General features: G+C 37.0%; 3 protein-coding genes and 1 non-coding gene across 6 annotated transcripts; 1 reads left to right on the top strand and 3 right to left on the bottom strand.

Annotated features, from left to right (window-relative positions):
• Positions 1–1,511: 1,511 nt before the first annotated feature.
• On the bottom strand, positions 1,512–5,698 carry LOC147288814 (RNA-binding CRS1 / YhbY (CRM) domain protein). Of its 2 annotated transcripts, none has more exons than XM_086241198.1 (4): positions 5,512–5,698; positions 4,684–4,990; positions 3,679–4,080; positions 1,512–3,276 (listed from the first exon to the last, which is right to left on the bottom strand). In XM_086241198.1, exons 1-4 carry the CDS (start codon positions 5,583–5,585, stop codon positions 1,687–1,689), a joined length of 2,373 nt encoding a protein of 790 aa, XP_086097324.1. In that variant the 5' UTR covers positions 5,586–5,698; the 3' UTR covers positions 1,512–1,686. The 2 variants fall into 2 exon arrangements, with proteins under 2 accessions (XP_086097324.1, XP_086097323.1); XM_086241197.1 differs by having other exon boundaries at positions 4,684–5,008; positions 5,512–5,697.
• Positions 5,699–6,164: 466 nt separating this feature from the next.
• On the bottom strand, positions 6,165–9,590 carry NAC085 (NAC domain containing protein 85). Its single transcript, XM_086239315.1, has 6 exons — positions 9,501–9,590; positions 8,607–8,739; positions 8,119–8,305; positions 7,283–7,779; positions 6,728–7,036; positions 6,165–6,641 (listed from the first exon to the last, which is right to left on the bottom strand). The coding sequence occupies exons 1-6, from the start codon at positions 9,506–9,508 to the stop codon at positions 6,588–6,590; spliced, it is 1,188 nt and encodes a 395-aa protein (XP_086095441.1). The 5' UTR covers positions 9,509–9,590; the 3' UTR covers positions 6,165–6,587.
• Positions 9,591–11,274: 1,684 nt separating this feature from the next.
• Positions 11,275–11,346, top strand: TRNAD-GUC (transfer RNA aspartic acid (anticodon GUC)). Its single transcript has one exon. It is a non-coding gene; the product is annotated as a tRNA-Asp (tRNA).
• A 433-nt stretch (positions 11,347–11,779) lies between these two features.
• Positions 11,780–15,074, bottom strand: LOC147288811 (serine/threonine-protein kinase STY13-like). 2 transcript variants are annotated; one of them, XM_086239287.1, is made up of 6 exons: positions 14,271–15,074; positions 13,730–13,862; positions 13,451–13,646; positions 12,937–13,061; positions 12,675–12,833; positions 11,780–12,571 (listed from the first exon to the last, which is right to left on the bottom strand). In XM_086239287.1, exons 1-6 carry the CDS (start codon positions 14,399–14,401, stop codon positions 12,257–12,259), a joined length of 1,059 nt encoding a protein of 352 aa, XP_086095413.1. In that variant the 5' UTR covers positions 14,402–15,074; the 3' UTR covers positions 11,780–12,256. The 2 variants fall into 2 exon arrangements, with proteins under 2 accessions (XP_086095413.1, XP_086095414.1); XM_086239288.1 differs by lacking the exon at positions 14,271–15,074 and adding an exon at positions 14,099–14,264.
• Between the last annotated feature and the right edge of the window lie 1,071 nt (positions 15,075–16,145).

Raw genomic sequence — 16,145 nt, 5'->3', positions numbered from 1 at the left:
TTTTAAATAAGCTGTCTGTGTAAAGAAAGCAACTTCCATTTCCATAGGATCCTAAACCCAAAACCATAAGCTAAAAGACAAGTTGATGAAAGCAGGCACTCATGAATGGCTATCACATAAATATAAATTCTGGGTCGAAATTTTAATCCCCATTTGGCTGAAGAGTCTAGGACTGGGTCAAGCAAATTGTATGCAACAAACACTTGCATCTTTAGAGAAGGGTCATGCCTGAGGTCATTGACTTGTTTTATTTAATAAAAAACTCAGTACCCACACATAACCCTCCCGTACAAGCTATAAGCCATTTTGTGATCCTAGACATTTCAAAAAGCACTTGGATAGAGAAGCGTGTTTTGTTGTTTTACCAAATTTACCACCACCATTGGATTGGGCCACTGGCCAAATACTCAAACCTGCAATCTCTTTTAGGTGTGGCAAGTGGGCACATGGTAGTTGAACACATGGGAATAGGATATGATTGATTCCCAAGCTCAAGCTCATCTTTTCTTGGGATGATGCTTTCCCAGAAAATTCTGCCTTACTTGTCCAGTTCAACCTCCCTGACAAATATGCTTTGTCTTCTGACCAATTTGTACATTCTGGTTGTTTTATATGCTACATTGTCTCACAGTATTACATTATTATATAACAATTTAGAAAATATTGGGAAACAACTCCTTGATTTCATTCATATATCATATATTAGGAGTTTGATAAAGTGGAATTGAATCCCCCCCCTATTTTCTCAACATTTTGACCACTTGAGAATCTGATTTATTAAATGCTGACACCGCTTTGTTACTTTTTAACCATTTTCCTTCCTTCGGTACCAAAGTGATTGATTTGCAAAACATTTTATGACAAGAACAGAAACTTCAATAGGTTGAGGAATATAGGTTGTATTTGTTGAACTAGAAACAGAAAATAGGGAAAAAGAAAAACAAACAAACATACACACACACACAAACACCTCAAAGGATAGTTCCAAATACATACTTCCAATGTTCTTTCAATCAATTTCTTTACAAAATTTCAATGCTATGGAATTAGCTTACCTGAGACTCAGAGGGTTAAGCAAAGTAATTATCTTGATTCATTCTTTAATCAAGGACAAGTACGTCGCCTTCATCCGGCGGGTGGGACCCACTGGACTTAGTTGGTGCATGATGAGTTGACTTGGTGCAGTGCAAAATGTGCAATGCAAATTTTCAAATGCAAATGCCACCCCTTGTTTCACTTTCAGACTTTCTGTGTGACAATTGATTTGGTCATTGGGCAAGTCAACATTTTCAAAACGAAATTCATCGATGATCAATTTCTCTTGGAAACTTTTTTGTCGTTAGATTTACGTGTTGTAGACGTAGAGACCTTTTTGTACATGATGACTGCGATTGTTGGCCAAGTGGCACTTTGTACAATTGGACATGGGCCTTCGTGGACGAACATGAACGTGCCTACGCGTGAGAAATCCTATACAGCTGGCGTCATACCCCACCCTAATCATTCATATATAATTTAAATTTAATTCTTTATTAAAGAATTAAAAAAAGAAATGTAAGCATAGTATACAGTTCATGAACTTTCCAATGGGATTCTTGCTCCGGCTTTTTTCTTATTGGGCTTCAAATGCAGCCCATTAGACCCATGGAGGTATTGGGCTTTAAATGCAGCCCTGCAATCACTGGTCTAATCACTATCCCAATTCTCATCCAACTCTTTTGCTGTTCTTGTCCTTTTGATACCATTCCCTTTCTTCTCTTCTCTCCTTACTTGATAATCCTCTTCCTCACTGCTCTTGTAACTGAATCTTCCCTCTGTTGATGCTCGTGAATCTTCCGGAAACATTACATCTCCCAAATCACTAAAATTATCGTCCGACTCGAAATCCTCCTCGACCAACTTTCTTGTTACTTTAAAATCAGCATTTCCTTTGAAATATTCACTGTTGTGCTCCTTCCCCTTTGCCACTCTTGATACCTCCAACTTTTCTCCCTTCATGTAATTTAAGTCGTCTTCGTCATCACTGCTGCTTCGGTAATCATAATTCACAGCTCTTGATGCTGTCGAGTCATGTTCTTCCTCAGCATCAGATTGCCACATTGCAGTTTCAAGATCGCTCAACATATTTTCTGATTCAGTACCTTCGTCCGCTATAATCTTTCTATTATTAACTCTAGCATTTGTCTTAAAGCGGTCATCATTTTTGGACCTGCCAATCTTATCCTGCTTCCCCCCGTCTCTGGTAGAAGGTACCTTGAACTTCTCAGGCATTCCATCAGATTCATCAGCATCACTGTCAACAACAATAGCATCCACAACATTATTAGAATCCCATTCCTCATCATCATCTTCGCAATCACTATCATTAGGCCTAGGCCTCTGCTTGCCTCGTGTATCCCTCCAACCCCTTGCCCTTGGGATCTCATCATCAGAATCGTCAATTGCAAGTGCTTCAGATCTTCTGTAATCAGTATCATTAGGCCTCTGCTCACCTCGTGTATCCCTCCAACCCCTTGCCCTTGGGATCTCATCATCAGAATCGTCAATTTCAAGTGCTTCAGATCTTCTGTAATCAGTATCATTAGGCCTCTGCTCACCTCGTGTATCCCTCCAACCCCTTGCCCTTGGGATCTCATCATCAGAATCGTCAATTGCAAGTGCTTCAGATCTTCTGTAATCAGTATCATTAGGCCTCTGCTCGCCTCGTGTATCCCTCCAACCCCTTGCCCTTGGGATCTCATCATCAGAATCGTCAATTTCAAGTGCTTCAGATCTTCTGTAATCAGTATCATTAGGCCTCTGCTCACCTCGTGTATCCCTCCAACCCCTTGCCCTTGGGATCTCGTCATCAGAATCGTCATTTTCAAGTGCTTCAGTTCTTCTGTATCTCCCACCAAATTCTTCTCTGTTCCAATACCTTAATCTGGTAAACTCTTCTTTCTCTGCTGCTTCCTCAGCAGCCCACTCTCGTTCCGCTGCATCCTCAATCTCAGCTATGAATTTGTCTAACTCCTCCTGTTCCTTCTCATCGGGAGGTTCTGAATGTTTCAATTTATTATCAGGCTCTGTTACCGCCAGTTTGTCCCCGTGGAAGACATAAGGGCTTCCTTCCTTCTGATCAATTGCATTGAAGAATGAGGAAGCTACTCTCTGGATGCTGGCCATGGCAACTGGATCCTCAGGATTAACACCACTTCGGCGAAGCTGCTGTTCTATTTTCTTTATGTTGAGCTTCTGAGATTCAAGAGCTTGTTCAAATCTGGCCTTGAATAATGCCTGCAGGTAAAGATGCAGAAGTTAATAATCCATTTGATTGCCTTCGGTCCTTCACTGGTGCTTTATCAAGGTACCATAACAGATTTTATTTTAATTTATCTCAGAGGAATGAGTTTCTAGTCTAAAAGTCTGAAGCAACTAGTCCAACACAAATATAAAAAACAACATGCAAACAAAAATAAAAAAAGAATGGAAAAAGCTAGTCCAACATCTATATATAGCAAATCTGTACACATCCAAATTTAGTATTTAGAGGGGGCAGTGCGTTGATCAAATCCAGGGTGGGGTTAAGGGTTTCTGGGTTTTGAAGAATGCGGGTAACAGCTATATATATACATATGTACATGTATGCAAACCAAAACAATGGGAATATAAGAAGGGGACACACTTATGTTTACTCACCTTCCTTTTTGTAAGGGTATTGAAAGGTATCAAATTTTTAGGCTGGCGGTAATTTCTTCCACGAAACATGATGATTGTTTTGACGTTATGTATGTTTATCACAATACCACCACTCAGCCTTGCAAGCATATTTGCCATTTCCTTGATTTTTTCTCTGGGGAAGTTATCACAACAAACTTGTACAGTCTCGTGAAACTTCCAGTGGAGATGCATATTCTGGACAACTCCTCCAAAGACCCCACGAACACCAACAGGAACATAATTTTTATTTCGGAAGCCAATCTTCTTAAATGCTTGAAGTTGCTCAAGGGTTAATAGCTCAGGGTCATGCCGGGGCGGTGGCAGATCTGGAAGCTCATATTTTTTGAGCTTCTGTAGTAGCAATGCCACTTTCCTCTTGGCCTGCACAATTCGGACAATTGTTATGGTTATCGGATGAATGTGATATGTCAAAAAGATGAAATTGTAAGCCAGCAATACAGGAATGGATACTTGAGGACTACTTAAACAAACAAAATTGTGGAAGTAATACTTCCTGAACATCAATATTATAGTGACATTTTGCGGTACAATAGTATTTCTAGCAATTACAAATTAGCCCATACTCCATACTACTGAAGCATCTGACTCAAAATTTGCTATACCATAGGAACCTGTGACTCTTGTTTACTTTGATAACCTAAGCTCTGTTGCCTGTTAATTTTAATAGAAATATTTGACAAGACCTCATTAATTTCTTTTAGTTTATGAAGTGCATTAAAGCATTTCTATCTTTTACATCTTCTATGTTAAAAAAACCCAGAATCCAGTTAATGACAGCCCTTCTTGCACATCTTGATTTGCAGTTATTTACACCAATTTGGCATGACCAAAAAAATGTTGCGCATATACCAAACCGCAAAAAGTAAGTAGCTAATAGTTGCAAACCAGAATTTGTAATAGACGAAACAGATTACTCAACCCATATGATAACTAATCATTAACTAGAAGGAAAAGGTAACATACTCTTTTGAGGTTGTAAATGAGCCTCTCATTTTCGGTCATGAGCTTCTTTTTAATCTTATTTGCTCTGCGAACCTCTCTTTGAGTCTTACCAGACTCCTTTTGCATCCGCTTCGCCACTTTGCTTCTCATGCTACTCCCCCCTCCAGATGTCACTTTGCTTCTCATGCTACTCCTCCCTCTAGATGTGGACATTGACCGAGACCACCCAACAAAGGGATTGAATGATGTAGATAAAGAAAAGAAACAATCTTCACTAGGTTTACATGGCTGAACCACATTGCTCGATAGTAGTTTTGGAGAGACATCTCTTAAAAACAAGACATTTCTGTAAATAATTAAACAAAGCTTAATTACACTGAATTACTAACCGAATGTAAGAAAGATACGAGTGGCTTTAATAGAATAAACAATATTCTGTTTGAATACCGAGAATCCGTAGAGAAATTAAAGCCAAGAAAGAAAAAAATGTTAATCTCTATGAAAGCCTGCTGGTAAGTATTAAACCAAAGCGTTGAAATTTTCGATATCAAATAGTTTTTAAGTTGAGGTTTAAGAAATACGATAGCGCCCAACTAAAAAGACTTGTTCTTTCCATTGAAAATCAGCTTGGAGTAAATGGGAAAACCCAGATAAATGATATGAAGGTAGACAGTCTGTTTGGTTGGTACGAAAATGTTACGAAAAAGAAAAAAAAACAAAGTACAAATTTGCATTATAGATGTTTCACTGTCTAGAACAGTATGACCAACACTCAGACTAGCCGCGCGCAACTATTCCTTCGCTTTCTAAGCAACCAAACAGATGCTAATTAAGAGAGAGAGAAGGTACTTGGAGGGGTTGAATTGGAGGAGAGAAGAGACAGCCTTCAAGCACTGCCTGTGGAGGTTCCTCGTAGCGAACATTGATGGATGGCTCAATCGAAAAGCGATGGCCTCAATCACTGCTCCAGCGCTTTGCTCTTTTCATTCCATCAGTCTACTTCTTCCCACTTCAATGGTGACTGAGATTTTCAGGGTTTTTAGGTTTGGGGTTTGGGGTCGGGGTGTTGACTTAATTGGGTCTCTTCTAGCGTTTATTTACCAAACTAGTACTGCCTTACATTTCATAGCAGTCTATTTATTTTTAGTACTATTGACAAAATTGTACCTATTGTTTTGTTAACAAAATGACCCCATCGACATAGGTTATCTTATCGTTATTAGTCTTACATTTTGCTTCGTGTAATGAGAATTAAAATAGGAATAAGAAAAATGAATAATAAAAAATTAAAAATAAACTATGACCATGAAATAGACATAAAACCATTAAGTTTCACACTCGATACAACATCAATGTCATTGTCTCATATTTTTAGTAACTAGTATGGCCATATCCAAACAACACTCTTTTTTTTTTGGAACCGAAACCAATGATGTAATCGTTGCTACCACATCAGTATCCCATGATAATGAGATGCTTTGAACTGCCATAGAAGCAACACATACATCGTTTGCAAATACAGTCTTAAACTTATACACTACTACACAACATCAGCTCTAGTTAATACAATCATCACCCGAAGTTAGGCACTTGCAAAGTGCATTAACACTAATATAGGCAGAATACAAATCGTAGGCATCATATCTTTGGTTGATCAGTCTGGACTCCAAATACTAATCTCATGGTAGACAGCTGAATGATTCTGATTTATGACTCCATGGCTACATGCCTTGGCACTTCCGGAAGCTCGAAGAACTTGCAGAGGACAAAGGGAAAATCCACGTGACTCCAAAAGCAGTGAAGTTGTGTCATTGCAATTGAAGAATATGCAGGAAAAATACAAATAGGCCATTTGAAATGGCTGGGATTGCACAAAATTGGGAATTCAAAGTCATTCCCGGAAGCTCTTTCATTATACTATCACTTCATAACCTGTCTATCCAATCAAATATACTGTCTTGGGAACTAAACTGCAAATCCTGCATTATAAATGTGACTTTAGATATACAACATTAATTCACATATCTTGCATAGCAGAGGAAGAAAGGGTATGCAGGAAGCTTACAGCTAGCTGAAAATCTGGTGGAGTACCAAGTTCCAGGTTCTCAAGGTCGCCAATTCCATATGATCCACTACCAGTTCCAGTCAGCCCGTATAGGTTGTCAGCAAAGTCTGTGTTAGATATGTGATTCGGTACTGAACCATTTAGAAGAGTGGCAGTATTGAAAATCTCCTTGCATAACAAGGTGTCATCCAAGCTATTTAAACCAGAGTTTTCATCATCCTGACATTCGCCTGCCAACCAGGTAGGGTGCCCCATACTGTTTTCATCAGGTTGAGGGACATGCGATGCTTCCTGGAAAAGCTCTGCTTCCTATTCCACAAAATAGATTTCAGTAAGGATCCAACACACACTAAAGGCTTTTTGGAAACAAAGCATATAAAATGGGCTTCTTTTGTCTTGCTTTTTCCTAGAGCTTTTATTTTTAATTTTAATTGTCTCTTTGCATTATTCGCTTCTTTTCCATTTCATAGGCTGATCATGGTTAAAAGTTCCACTAATGAGGTATATAATTCACTTACACACAACAGAGCAATATATACAAAAGTTGCCACCAACCTTGGCAGACGATGGGAACATATCTTCATAAGGAACATCATCAGTCCCAACAGATTTCCCTGGTCTGGGAGGATTTGGAGGATTTGCCATGGGTGTCCTTGGACTAGTTTGAAGTGCGTTTATATCAGAGTCTTCAATGACCAAAGTGTTCTCATTCTTGTCAGTCTGCTTATGCTGTTGGTAGAATATCTTTGACACCACATATTCACCATCCTTCTCATCTTCTTCGGTTCCCAGGTGATACTGATGCATCACCCAGTTAGACTTATCTGGTTTAGATCCTTTCTTTGAACTTTTGTATAAGACCATGATCTTTTTACAGCCCTTCTGAATCCCATTTTCTATCACAGCCTTGGTCTTACCTGTTTTGTGCCAGCGGACATGCTCTGCAGCCAAGCAACTCTGACTGTCAACCTTGCGGCGCTTCCGCTGACCAGTAGCATATGCATTAGTGGTTTTATGAAAGAAATGGATGCTGCTACCATCTTTCTTAGCACCTGAAACAAAACCAAGTACAATGATCTTAACCACAGTTCAAGTAATTCTAGCTTTATGAATTTGCATCTAAGCCAAGTAAGTTTTCCATACAGATTGAAATTTGAAGGTAATGAGAAGAAGCGCAATGCATACATATGAGAACAAATAGGGCAACTGATTGATTTCATAAAGTTCCATTCTTAAACACAAAAGTGCAAAAAAGAAAAAAGTTCCAAGTATTCATTCAATTTGATCCAGTTAATATCATTTTTCAGTATCAGTAGTTGATGGACTAGTATAAAATGAAAGCAAGGAATCAGAAAAGTCATGTGACAATATGAAGCTTAGGAGCTCCTTACCAGGAAGGTTTTCTGGATGATCGTAGTAAATTCCTTTGTCCCCTTCAAGTGTTGGGATGAACTCACTAATAAACATGTGTGGCTCTGAGTTGCCAACACCACATTTCCCTGCTAAATGTTCTAAGAGTTCAGCATCAGATGGATCAAACTTTACACCAGCAGGCAAGCCAGGCCATTCTGATAAAACCTACACCAGTGGAGTTTCAGAAGACACATATTTAGGATAACTGAACAACTTGCATATAGTGTTCAAGCACAAATAAATAAAAAGTTTACACCGTTGTCTATAAGCTTATGCTCAGAGCAACTTCTAAATTATTGCAAAATGAAATTAATTGTTAAAAGAAATAGTATTTAAAAGAGATTTTTGGAGATATAAGATGTCTATGTTGATATGACAAACTCCACATTAACACTTAAGAACAAGCATTCAATGCATACTAAGTGTTGTAGTATCAGCAAGATAATCATTTGAAATTTCAGCTTACATCGCTGTTATCAATAAGAAAATGGCAATTTGGGCATTCACGATTTGCTCCACAGTCTTTGATTTGATAAGCAGATGATCTAGCGGCATTTTTCACTTTGCTTGCCAGTCCTCTGCTGTTGATCAGCCAAGCCCTACAAGAATAATATACAATAAGCATAAAATTTCAGAAATTTTTTTAGCTAGAAGCTAAAGAGTTACCAACAGAGAAACACCTGGGGCGCAAATTATAGAAAGTATTTTACAAATGTAAGCCTTAAATAAAAAAATTAATTAAGAAACTTTCTACATCATACATTCCACATGCCCAGTCCAATTGAAAAGGTGAAAAAGAGAAAGCTGGTACGGGTCTCTCAGAAAACAACCAAACTCACATGAACATGAACAAAACCACTGAACCAAACATCTGCATATGTAATATAATTTTATCCAACAACAAAAATGTTTCCTTTTTAGACAATACAAAAAGAAAGAAAAATAGACGATTGACATCAGCACATTTCTTCAAATTAGGTAACTCCCTAAAAGTAGAAATTTTGATAGAGAAAGACAGAATCTTTCACTGTTCACTGACATGGGTTTCTCTTAAAATCACCACAAACTCAATCCAGACCCTAAATTTCAATCCAAATCCAGCATTTAGCCGAATAAAAAAGAAAAAGAAATTGACCCATTCTTTTTATCTCAATCAAACCCAGAAAGAAAAGGAAGTAAAAAGAAGATTACATGGGTTGAAGAAGATGCGTATTTGTATTAAGGTTTCTCAGCGCCCAATCAATAATCGAAAGAAACAAAAGGAGGGTAACAAATTAATTCTTCATCACAAAAACATCAGCTTGAAAATCGTTTATTTATTTTAATGTCCGTTCATATTCATCACTGAGTTGAAGCTCACCTTGCCATTTCTTCGAAAAAGTAGAGTAGACGATGTTTCAACGAAACACATTAGAGAGAGAGAGAGCTTTGTGAGTGTTTTCAAGCTCGACCCTTTCTCCACTGGACGAAGTTAAAGTGGAGAGAGAGTGTGTGTGTGAGAGAGCGGGAAAACCCAGCTATGGAGCTGACGAGCCGTTACGCGAGGCTTGGAGCGAGCCTCAGGTTCGTAATTAGAATCTTTCGTTGACGAGGCCTTGCACCAGGAGAGGTGTGGTATGGCCCACAGTTGACCGAACCTTGGTCCGAGGCTTTGGTTTGGTGAACGAAGCTGAGTCTGTTGTAGAGGAATGTCTCAGCTACTGAAGCTTCGAAAACCGAGTAAGTGTCATTGTGGTAAATTGCTGTCGGGACATGTCATCACAAACTTGCTCCCCAAGCTATAGACGGAAGCGTTTAGGAGACTTTTGTGATTTGACCTTTCTACCCCTTACAGTTCTAATAATGTAGGTCATGTACATTCGATGCGACATTTTGTCTCTTCCTTTGTTACTATTGCTCAAGCGCTTGGCATCCAAAGGCCAAGAGAACGGGCGAGGTGGGATCGGTTTTGGCCTCCTTATCTTTAGAAAAATTAAGGTAAAACCTATATACTTCGTATAGTATAATTAATTTAACGTGTAAAGATATTATTAGACAATATATTCATATTAATACGATATAATATTAATAATATCTACCAATATTATAACACATAGATTAATTATATAGAAAATTATAATTAAATACCAAATATCAATAGTTTTTTAATAAAACAGCAAGACACTAATTTTTTTTAGTTTAGGTACTAACCTAGAGTAAAACATTTTGAATTAGGTCACAAATCAGTTTGTTATACAGTTGTGACTGTCGAACAATTACAGTTGTACTTGTCGAACAGTCACAGTTGTGACTATTTAAAATTTATAAAAAATAAAAAATTTTAGGGTTTCATACTTTTGATTTAGGTTTGGGGGATGAAATCCTATAACCCAAAAACTAAATATTAAAGTTTAAGCCTTGCAAATATTGAAAAAATAACAAATCAATAAAAAAGTTATGACTGTTAGACAGTCACAGTTCGATATAACTATGTTTTTTAAAGTTGGTACCTAAACTGAAATGACATAAATGTTTTAGTAGTTGAAATGAAAAAACATTATAATTTAGTACCTAAAGTCAATAGACCTTTAATTATACTGTATATCAATATATCAGTTATATATAATAATTTCTCCTATCTCTATCCTCGCCTAAAATCCACATCTCCATTCCCACCCCATTTTCCATTGGTGATTCTCCCTCTACATTCCCATCAGAGAATCAGTTGTTATATTAAAATATAATAATTAATAAAGTGAAATTAACATCTCAAAACTATTATATACTATGTAAATATATAATGTATGTATAAAAACATAAATAATACATCTAGCCAAAAACAAATACATATATTATTAAAATAATATATGCATGAAAGTAAAAATATATAATATATATGTATAATAGTGATGGTAATACATGTTGCACATCATATTTCATTTTTCTACTAATTATATAATATAAAACCTATAGTTTATAATGTCTAAATATATTAATATAATATATCAAAACAAAATTAGAATAAATACATAATAAAATATAAAGGGGGACAGGGCAGGGATATGAGGTAGCAACTTGAAAATGGGTGTAAATCTGAGTTGCTCATGTATAATTTGATCTTATAAATAAAATAGGGAGATAACCTAAAAAACAAAGTCGTTGTAGTATAGTGGTAAGTATTCCCGCCTGTCACGCGGGTGACCCGGGTTCGATCCCCGGCAACGGCGCGCTATTGTTTTAAAATGGAACCCACCCACCAATTTGGTTACTGGACCCGGTACTATCATTTCTGCATAAACTCAGGCCCTTCGGCCCATTTTATTTGTAATTGTATTACTTGTTGAGCTCAATCGGCATCAATTAATGATTTGGCTCTCTTCCTTTCGAGTTAGAAATTAGAACTTAAAAAAAAAAAAAAGGAATAGTAACGACCTTTGAATTCAATATTTAAATTGATTTTGCTTGGGTCAGCCATACAGGGTTACACGTTCCTTGAAATTGAAAGGTAAGGCGGATGTTGATGTTAGCACTTAAAATCTATTAAATTGTGAATTAAAATTTCTCAGTGAGAAGTATCACTTTTCCAATGACAAAGGTTGTAGAACAAAGAGCACCCATTATATTCTGCATCAACATCATTTTCAACAAGACATATACCTCTAAAAGCAACAGAATGATCGATTCGGCTGTGTTAAAAAAGCACTTAATAAAATTAAATTGACAACAACAGAATCAAATACATTATACATTATTGTGTTACAGAGTTTGACCTTAATGTCAATGGTCGTGGAGATTGAGATTATGACATGCTCAAAAGAGATTTCTTGAATAGGAGCAAAGGCTTTTGGATGAACCTTATTTTTACAATGTCACTACATCACAGCAACCCCAACTCCAAAACACTAAATTCCTTTTGATTTGATCTCAGTCAGACCAAATTAAAGCTAAAGACTATCCCAATTTGACAGTAACATCAGATGGTAGGCAGCTTCCTATGGCAACTTAAATAACTAAATGGAATTAACATGTTATTTTTTCCCAACACTATAAAACATAAGGGAATATTTTTATTGAGCTTTCCTAGGAGTAATTTGGGAAACTTTCAAAGGCAAGATTATGGCTTTAGACTTTAGAGGATCAATAACACTGGCTAAAGCAGAAGAGAAAACCTTTAGGCTTCTCTTCCATGTCGGTTTTAGGGGTTTCACCTGCGTCGTTGTGTGTAGCCATCAAAGAACTAGTACCAGGCGAATCTGGTGGCAGTACAGCATTCGCAGATTTGAATATCCGTTGAGGGATAGAAGGTTCTGGTGGTGAAATAGTAGAGAGATAATGCAGCAGCATCTGTATAATTTGGCTAAAGTTGGGCCGATCGTTCGGATCCTCTTTCCAACATGAAGTTACGATCAAAGCCAAATCCTTAGGGAGGTTTTCTGCACTGGGCCTCACATTCTGAAACAATATGTATAACCCTCACATTATGATGACAAAAAAGCACCAAGTTATGAATAGACTTTTTTTTTTTTGGCCTGAAGAATTAAGATTATTTTGTTACCTTAAAAGCAGCTGCATATGCTGCCTGTAGATTCGACATGCCTTCAAAAGGCAGCTTATTATGAATGAGTTCCCATAATACAATGGCAAAGCTGTAAGCATCCACCTTATGATTGTAGTGCTTCTTCTCTCCATGTCTCAATGTAACTGTGCTGTAAAGCTGCCACCAAATAGATTGGTGGATACTTAGTTTTCTGATATAAAGACACCCTCACAAGACATGAGAAATAAATCTTCAACTTTTGAATGATAAAAAACTGTACCTCTGGAGCCATCCAGCGGTATGTCCCAGTTTCAGCTGTCATCATCTCTGTTAATGACTCTTCTCTTGCTAAGCCAAAATCCGCAAGTTTAACTGTTTTATGGTCTGCAGTCAAGATCAAGTTCTCTGGGAAAAGGACAAGAGAAAAGTTTGAGATCGTGAAACAAATCCTGTGTTCAGAAATTAAATTTTCCATGCTAATAGGTCAGTGAGCCCATTCCTAACATGTCTATATCTGCTTCCCTAAGGCTGGGATTTAACTACCTATGTGCCAGAAAGTCTGAGATTTAACCAGGATGGCTGGAAAAGACAAAGAAATGAGAATTAGGAGAACCAAAGCAATTGCTTTGATGATCCTGAAGTTAAGTCAGTTACGCAAGTAAAAAAATCTTCAATCATGTTTCACAGATAGACTGCACTAGTTTCCTCAAACAGTAATTGTTTGAGTTCTCAACCTTCTCACAGTTCCAAGTTTAATATGTTAAACAATCAGCCAAACCACAAAACAGCCATACCAGGTTTCAGGTCCCGGTGAATGATTCCATGGGAGTGTAAGCATTCCATAGCACGAGCAATATCAAGTGCAAACCCAACTGCTACAGGCATGTCTAAGCACCTTGGGCGCATACTGAAGAAGTATTTTCGCAAAGTCCCACCTAGAAGAAGCTCAGTCACTATAACCGTCACAGGTTCTTTGCAGGCACCAATGAACTGTAATACACAAATACAGAAGCCCCATCAGATATTGCAAATAATACTTATCAGGCACATGTGCGTATTGAAAATTAGACAACCTTCACTAAGTTTTTGTGCTGCACTCTGGACAACATTGCCACCTCCCTTGCAAATCGTGCTTCTCTCTTGGCAATCTCCTCTGGGGTCTCTCCTCTATGAACAATTTTTATAGCAACATTTTGATTCTTATATCTGGAACAAACAAAACAAAAGCTAATAGATTAAGAACGACAGTGCATACGAAATGCATTAACTGGCATCATAATTACACAACAATAAAGCTGGGATTGATCAAAATGCAAAGTTTAGATCTTTTATTCTATTCTAACCCCACCCACCCACCAACCCCAACCCCACAAAACAGAACTGGGAAGAGGTAGAACCATAGAAGTGAACTATGGAAGAAAAACATTGGGTTTAAGGTGGACCTGGTGGTTGGGGTATCATAGCTTTAGAAATCCAATCAATTTTGCATCTAAATCTATCAAGACCGGACCTCCTTTGCGACCCAAAAAGAAAACTCTTATTACATAATAAATGGTTGAACTTGAAAGATGAGAATCCAGACACAAACACATAGTACTGAGAGGGTTGACTTACTTTCCTTCGTAAACTTTGGCATGCGCGCCCTCCCCAATCCTCGGCCCAACAAAAAGATGCTTTGGATCGATCAGCCACTTGGCATCTAAATCGAAATCCCCAACTGAATAAACCCCATTACCAGATCCCATATTTTCTTTCTAAAACAACAGCTGAACTAGCAGCATATAGAGTTAACCAAAACAAAGCATACCCTTTTTTTTTTTTTTTGTATGATTACATTTTAAGTAAAGTTTGAAGCTTGGTCAGGTTAAAAATGGCAAAACCCATTAAAACATGTGACTATCTATGATTGAAGAGAGAGGAGAAACTGAGAAAGTGAGATAAGTCAGATAACTATAAAAGGACACGCTTGGTTTTGTTGTGTACCCATTGGCCATAGCAGGTTTCAGAAAACAACCCCATCCCTAGAATCACGCTTGCGGATCCTACAAATCTAATGTGTGCCTTTGTTTGGGAGGCAAAGAATAAAAACCCAGAGGCACCCACCAACAACCGCAGAATTTAAAAATGGTGAGTGATTAGAGCCCAGTAGGCCCTTTCTACGACACAAAGCTCTGTCAGTATTAACAGAGTGGATTAGATTTATTATTGGGAATTGGGAAAGAAAGCAAAGCAGAGTAGCAACTAGGAAGCAAAGAGAGCCCAGAGGAGGCTGAAACTGAACGACCCAGGTTGAGATTTGGGGGTTTGGTGAAGATGGTGGTGGTGGTGGATGTGAAAGTTGAGTTGAGCTTTTTATTTAAGTCTTCTACGCGTATGGAATTGCTGTCTTCTCGATCCAGAGACAGCCGCGGAGGGGAGTTGAGTCTCTGTCAGAGAACACTGTGCTTGCTTTGTTTTTCTTGTTTTTAAGAAAATAATAACATTAATAATTAGGAGTATAATATATATGATAATTGATAAACAAAGATCAAGGAAATTCCCAAAAAAATAAAATGAAAGAGGTGCCACCGAGGAAGGAGAGTATGTTAGTTCATTAATTGCACATGTCACCTTGTAAGTTGTAATTTGTAAGTAAATAATAATTTTTTTATTAACGAAAAATAACATTAAATTAATAATTAATTGCTCAAAATTTATTTAATAAATAACTAAGTAACTAAGGTCCCGTTTGGGATTGCGGTAGAAGATCCAAAAACTGCTGTGGACGACAATTCTCAATCACCTACAACAGTTTTGGTGTTTGGTAAAAAAATTAAAAACTACTTTTTCGCACAATTCTCAACTTCCCACAACAAAAACAGAAAGCAGGTTTCTATGTGCTTTTGAAAGCTGCAGTGAATTACAGCAACAATGAATATTTTATTTTACCCATAATATCCTCATTGATTTCTATATTTTTAATTTGTTTATTTTAAATTAAAAAATATGTCCATTGTTAGTTATATTTTATATTGTGATAATTAATTATGATATTTTATTTGCATGATTAAAATTATAATATACCTAAAAGTAGACATAGTTATTTAATAATGTTGTTCTTAGTTTAATTAATGCTAATAAAAATTTGTAGCCAAAAATTTAAAAAACAAGTAAAACACATTTATTTTTACCAAAAAAATAAGTGAAAGACACTTTTAGCATCATGTCTATTTTAGTAATTATACACAGTCACAGCACTTTTACATTAACATTTACCAAACACTTTGATACTGTTTTTTGCACTCACAGCACTTTTGAAAATATACTTTACCAAACACTCAGCTGCTTTACTTTACAGCTGACTTTACTTCACAGCTGTTTTACTTCATAGCTGTTTTTTCACACAGCAATACCAAACTGGCCTTAACTGGTTTGGGTAATACCGTAATACCATTTGAGGATTAAGAATGATAAGAAAATGAAAAATGGCACTTGTACTTGCTTTTTCTT

This window comes from Dryas octopetala, chromosome 4, assembly GCF_963921425.1.
Source record: "Dryas octopetala chromosome 4, drDryOcto1.1, whole genome shotgun sequence".
NCBI lineage: Eukaryota > Viridiplantae > Streptophyta > Magnoliopsida > Rosales > Rosaceae > Dryas > Dryas octopetala.
The sequence above is the reverse complement of the archived record's forward strand: the minus strand, read 5'-3'. Positions and strand labels throughout refer to the sequence as shown.

Excerpts from the sequence above, each read along its gene's own strand:
- LOC147288814 (XM_086241197.1), bottom strand. The coding sequence starts at position 5,585 with ATGTTCGCTACGAGGAACCTCCACAGGCAGTGCTTGAAGGCTGTCTCT. Across the intron at positions 4,081-4,683 it reads TCATTTACAACCTCAAAAGA|GCCAAGAGGAAAGTGGCATT; the intron begins GTATGTTACCTT and ends CGAATTGTGCAG. Across the intron at positions 3,277-3,678 it reads ATACCCTTACAAAAAGGAAG|GCATTATTCAAGGCCAGATT; the intron begins GTGAGTAAACAT and ends CTTTACCTGCAG.
- LOC147288811 (XM_086239287.1), bottom strand. The coding sequence starts at position 14,401 with ATGGGATCTGGTAATGGGGTTTATTCAGTTGGGGATTTCGATTTAGAT. Across the intron at positions 13,647-13,729 it reads AGCACAAAAACTTAGTGAAG|TTCATTGGTGCCTGCAAAGA; the intron begins GTTGTCTAATTT and ends TGTGTATTACAG. Across the intron at positions 12,834-12,936 it reads ACCGCTGGATGGCTCCAGAG|CTTTACAGCACAGTTACATT; the intron begins GTACAGTTTTTT and ends ATTTGGTGGCAG.
- NAC085 (XM_086239315.1), bottom strand. Across the intron at positions 8,306-8,606 it reads TTCTTATTGATAACAGCGAT|GTTTTATCAGAATGGCCTGG; the intron begins GTAAGCTGAAAT and ends CCACTGGTGTAG. Across the intron at positions 7,780-8,118 it reads TCATCCAGAAAACCTTCCTG|GTGCTAAGAAAGATGGTAGC; the intron begins GTAAGGAGCTCC and ends GTTTTGTTTCAG.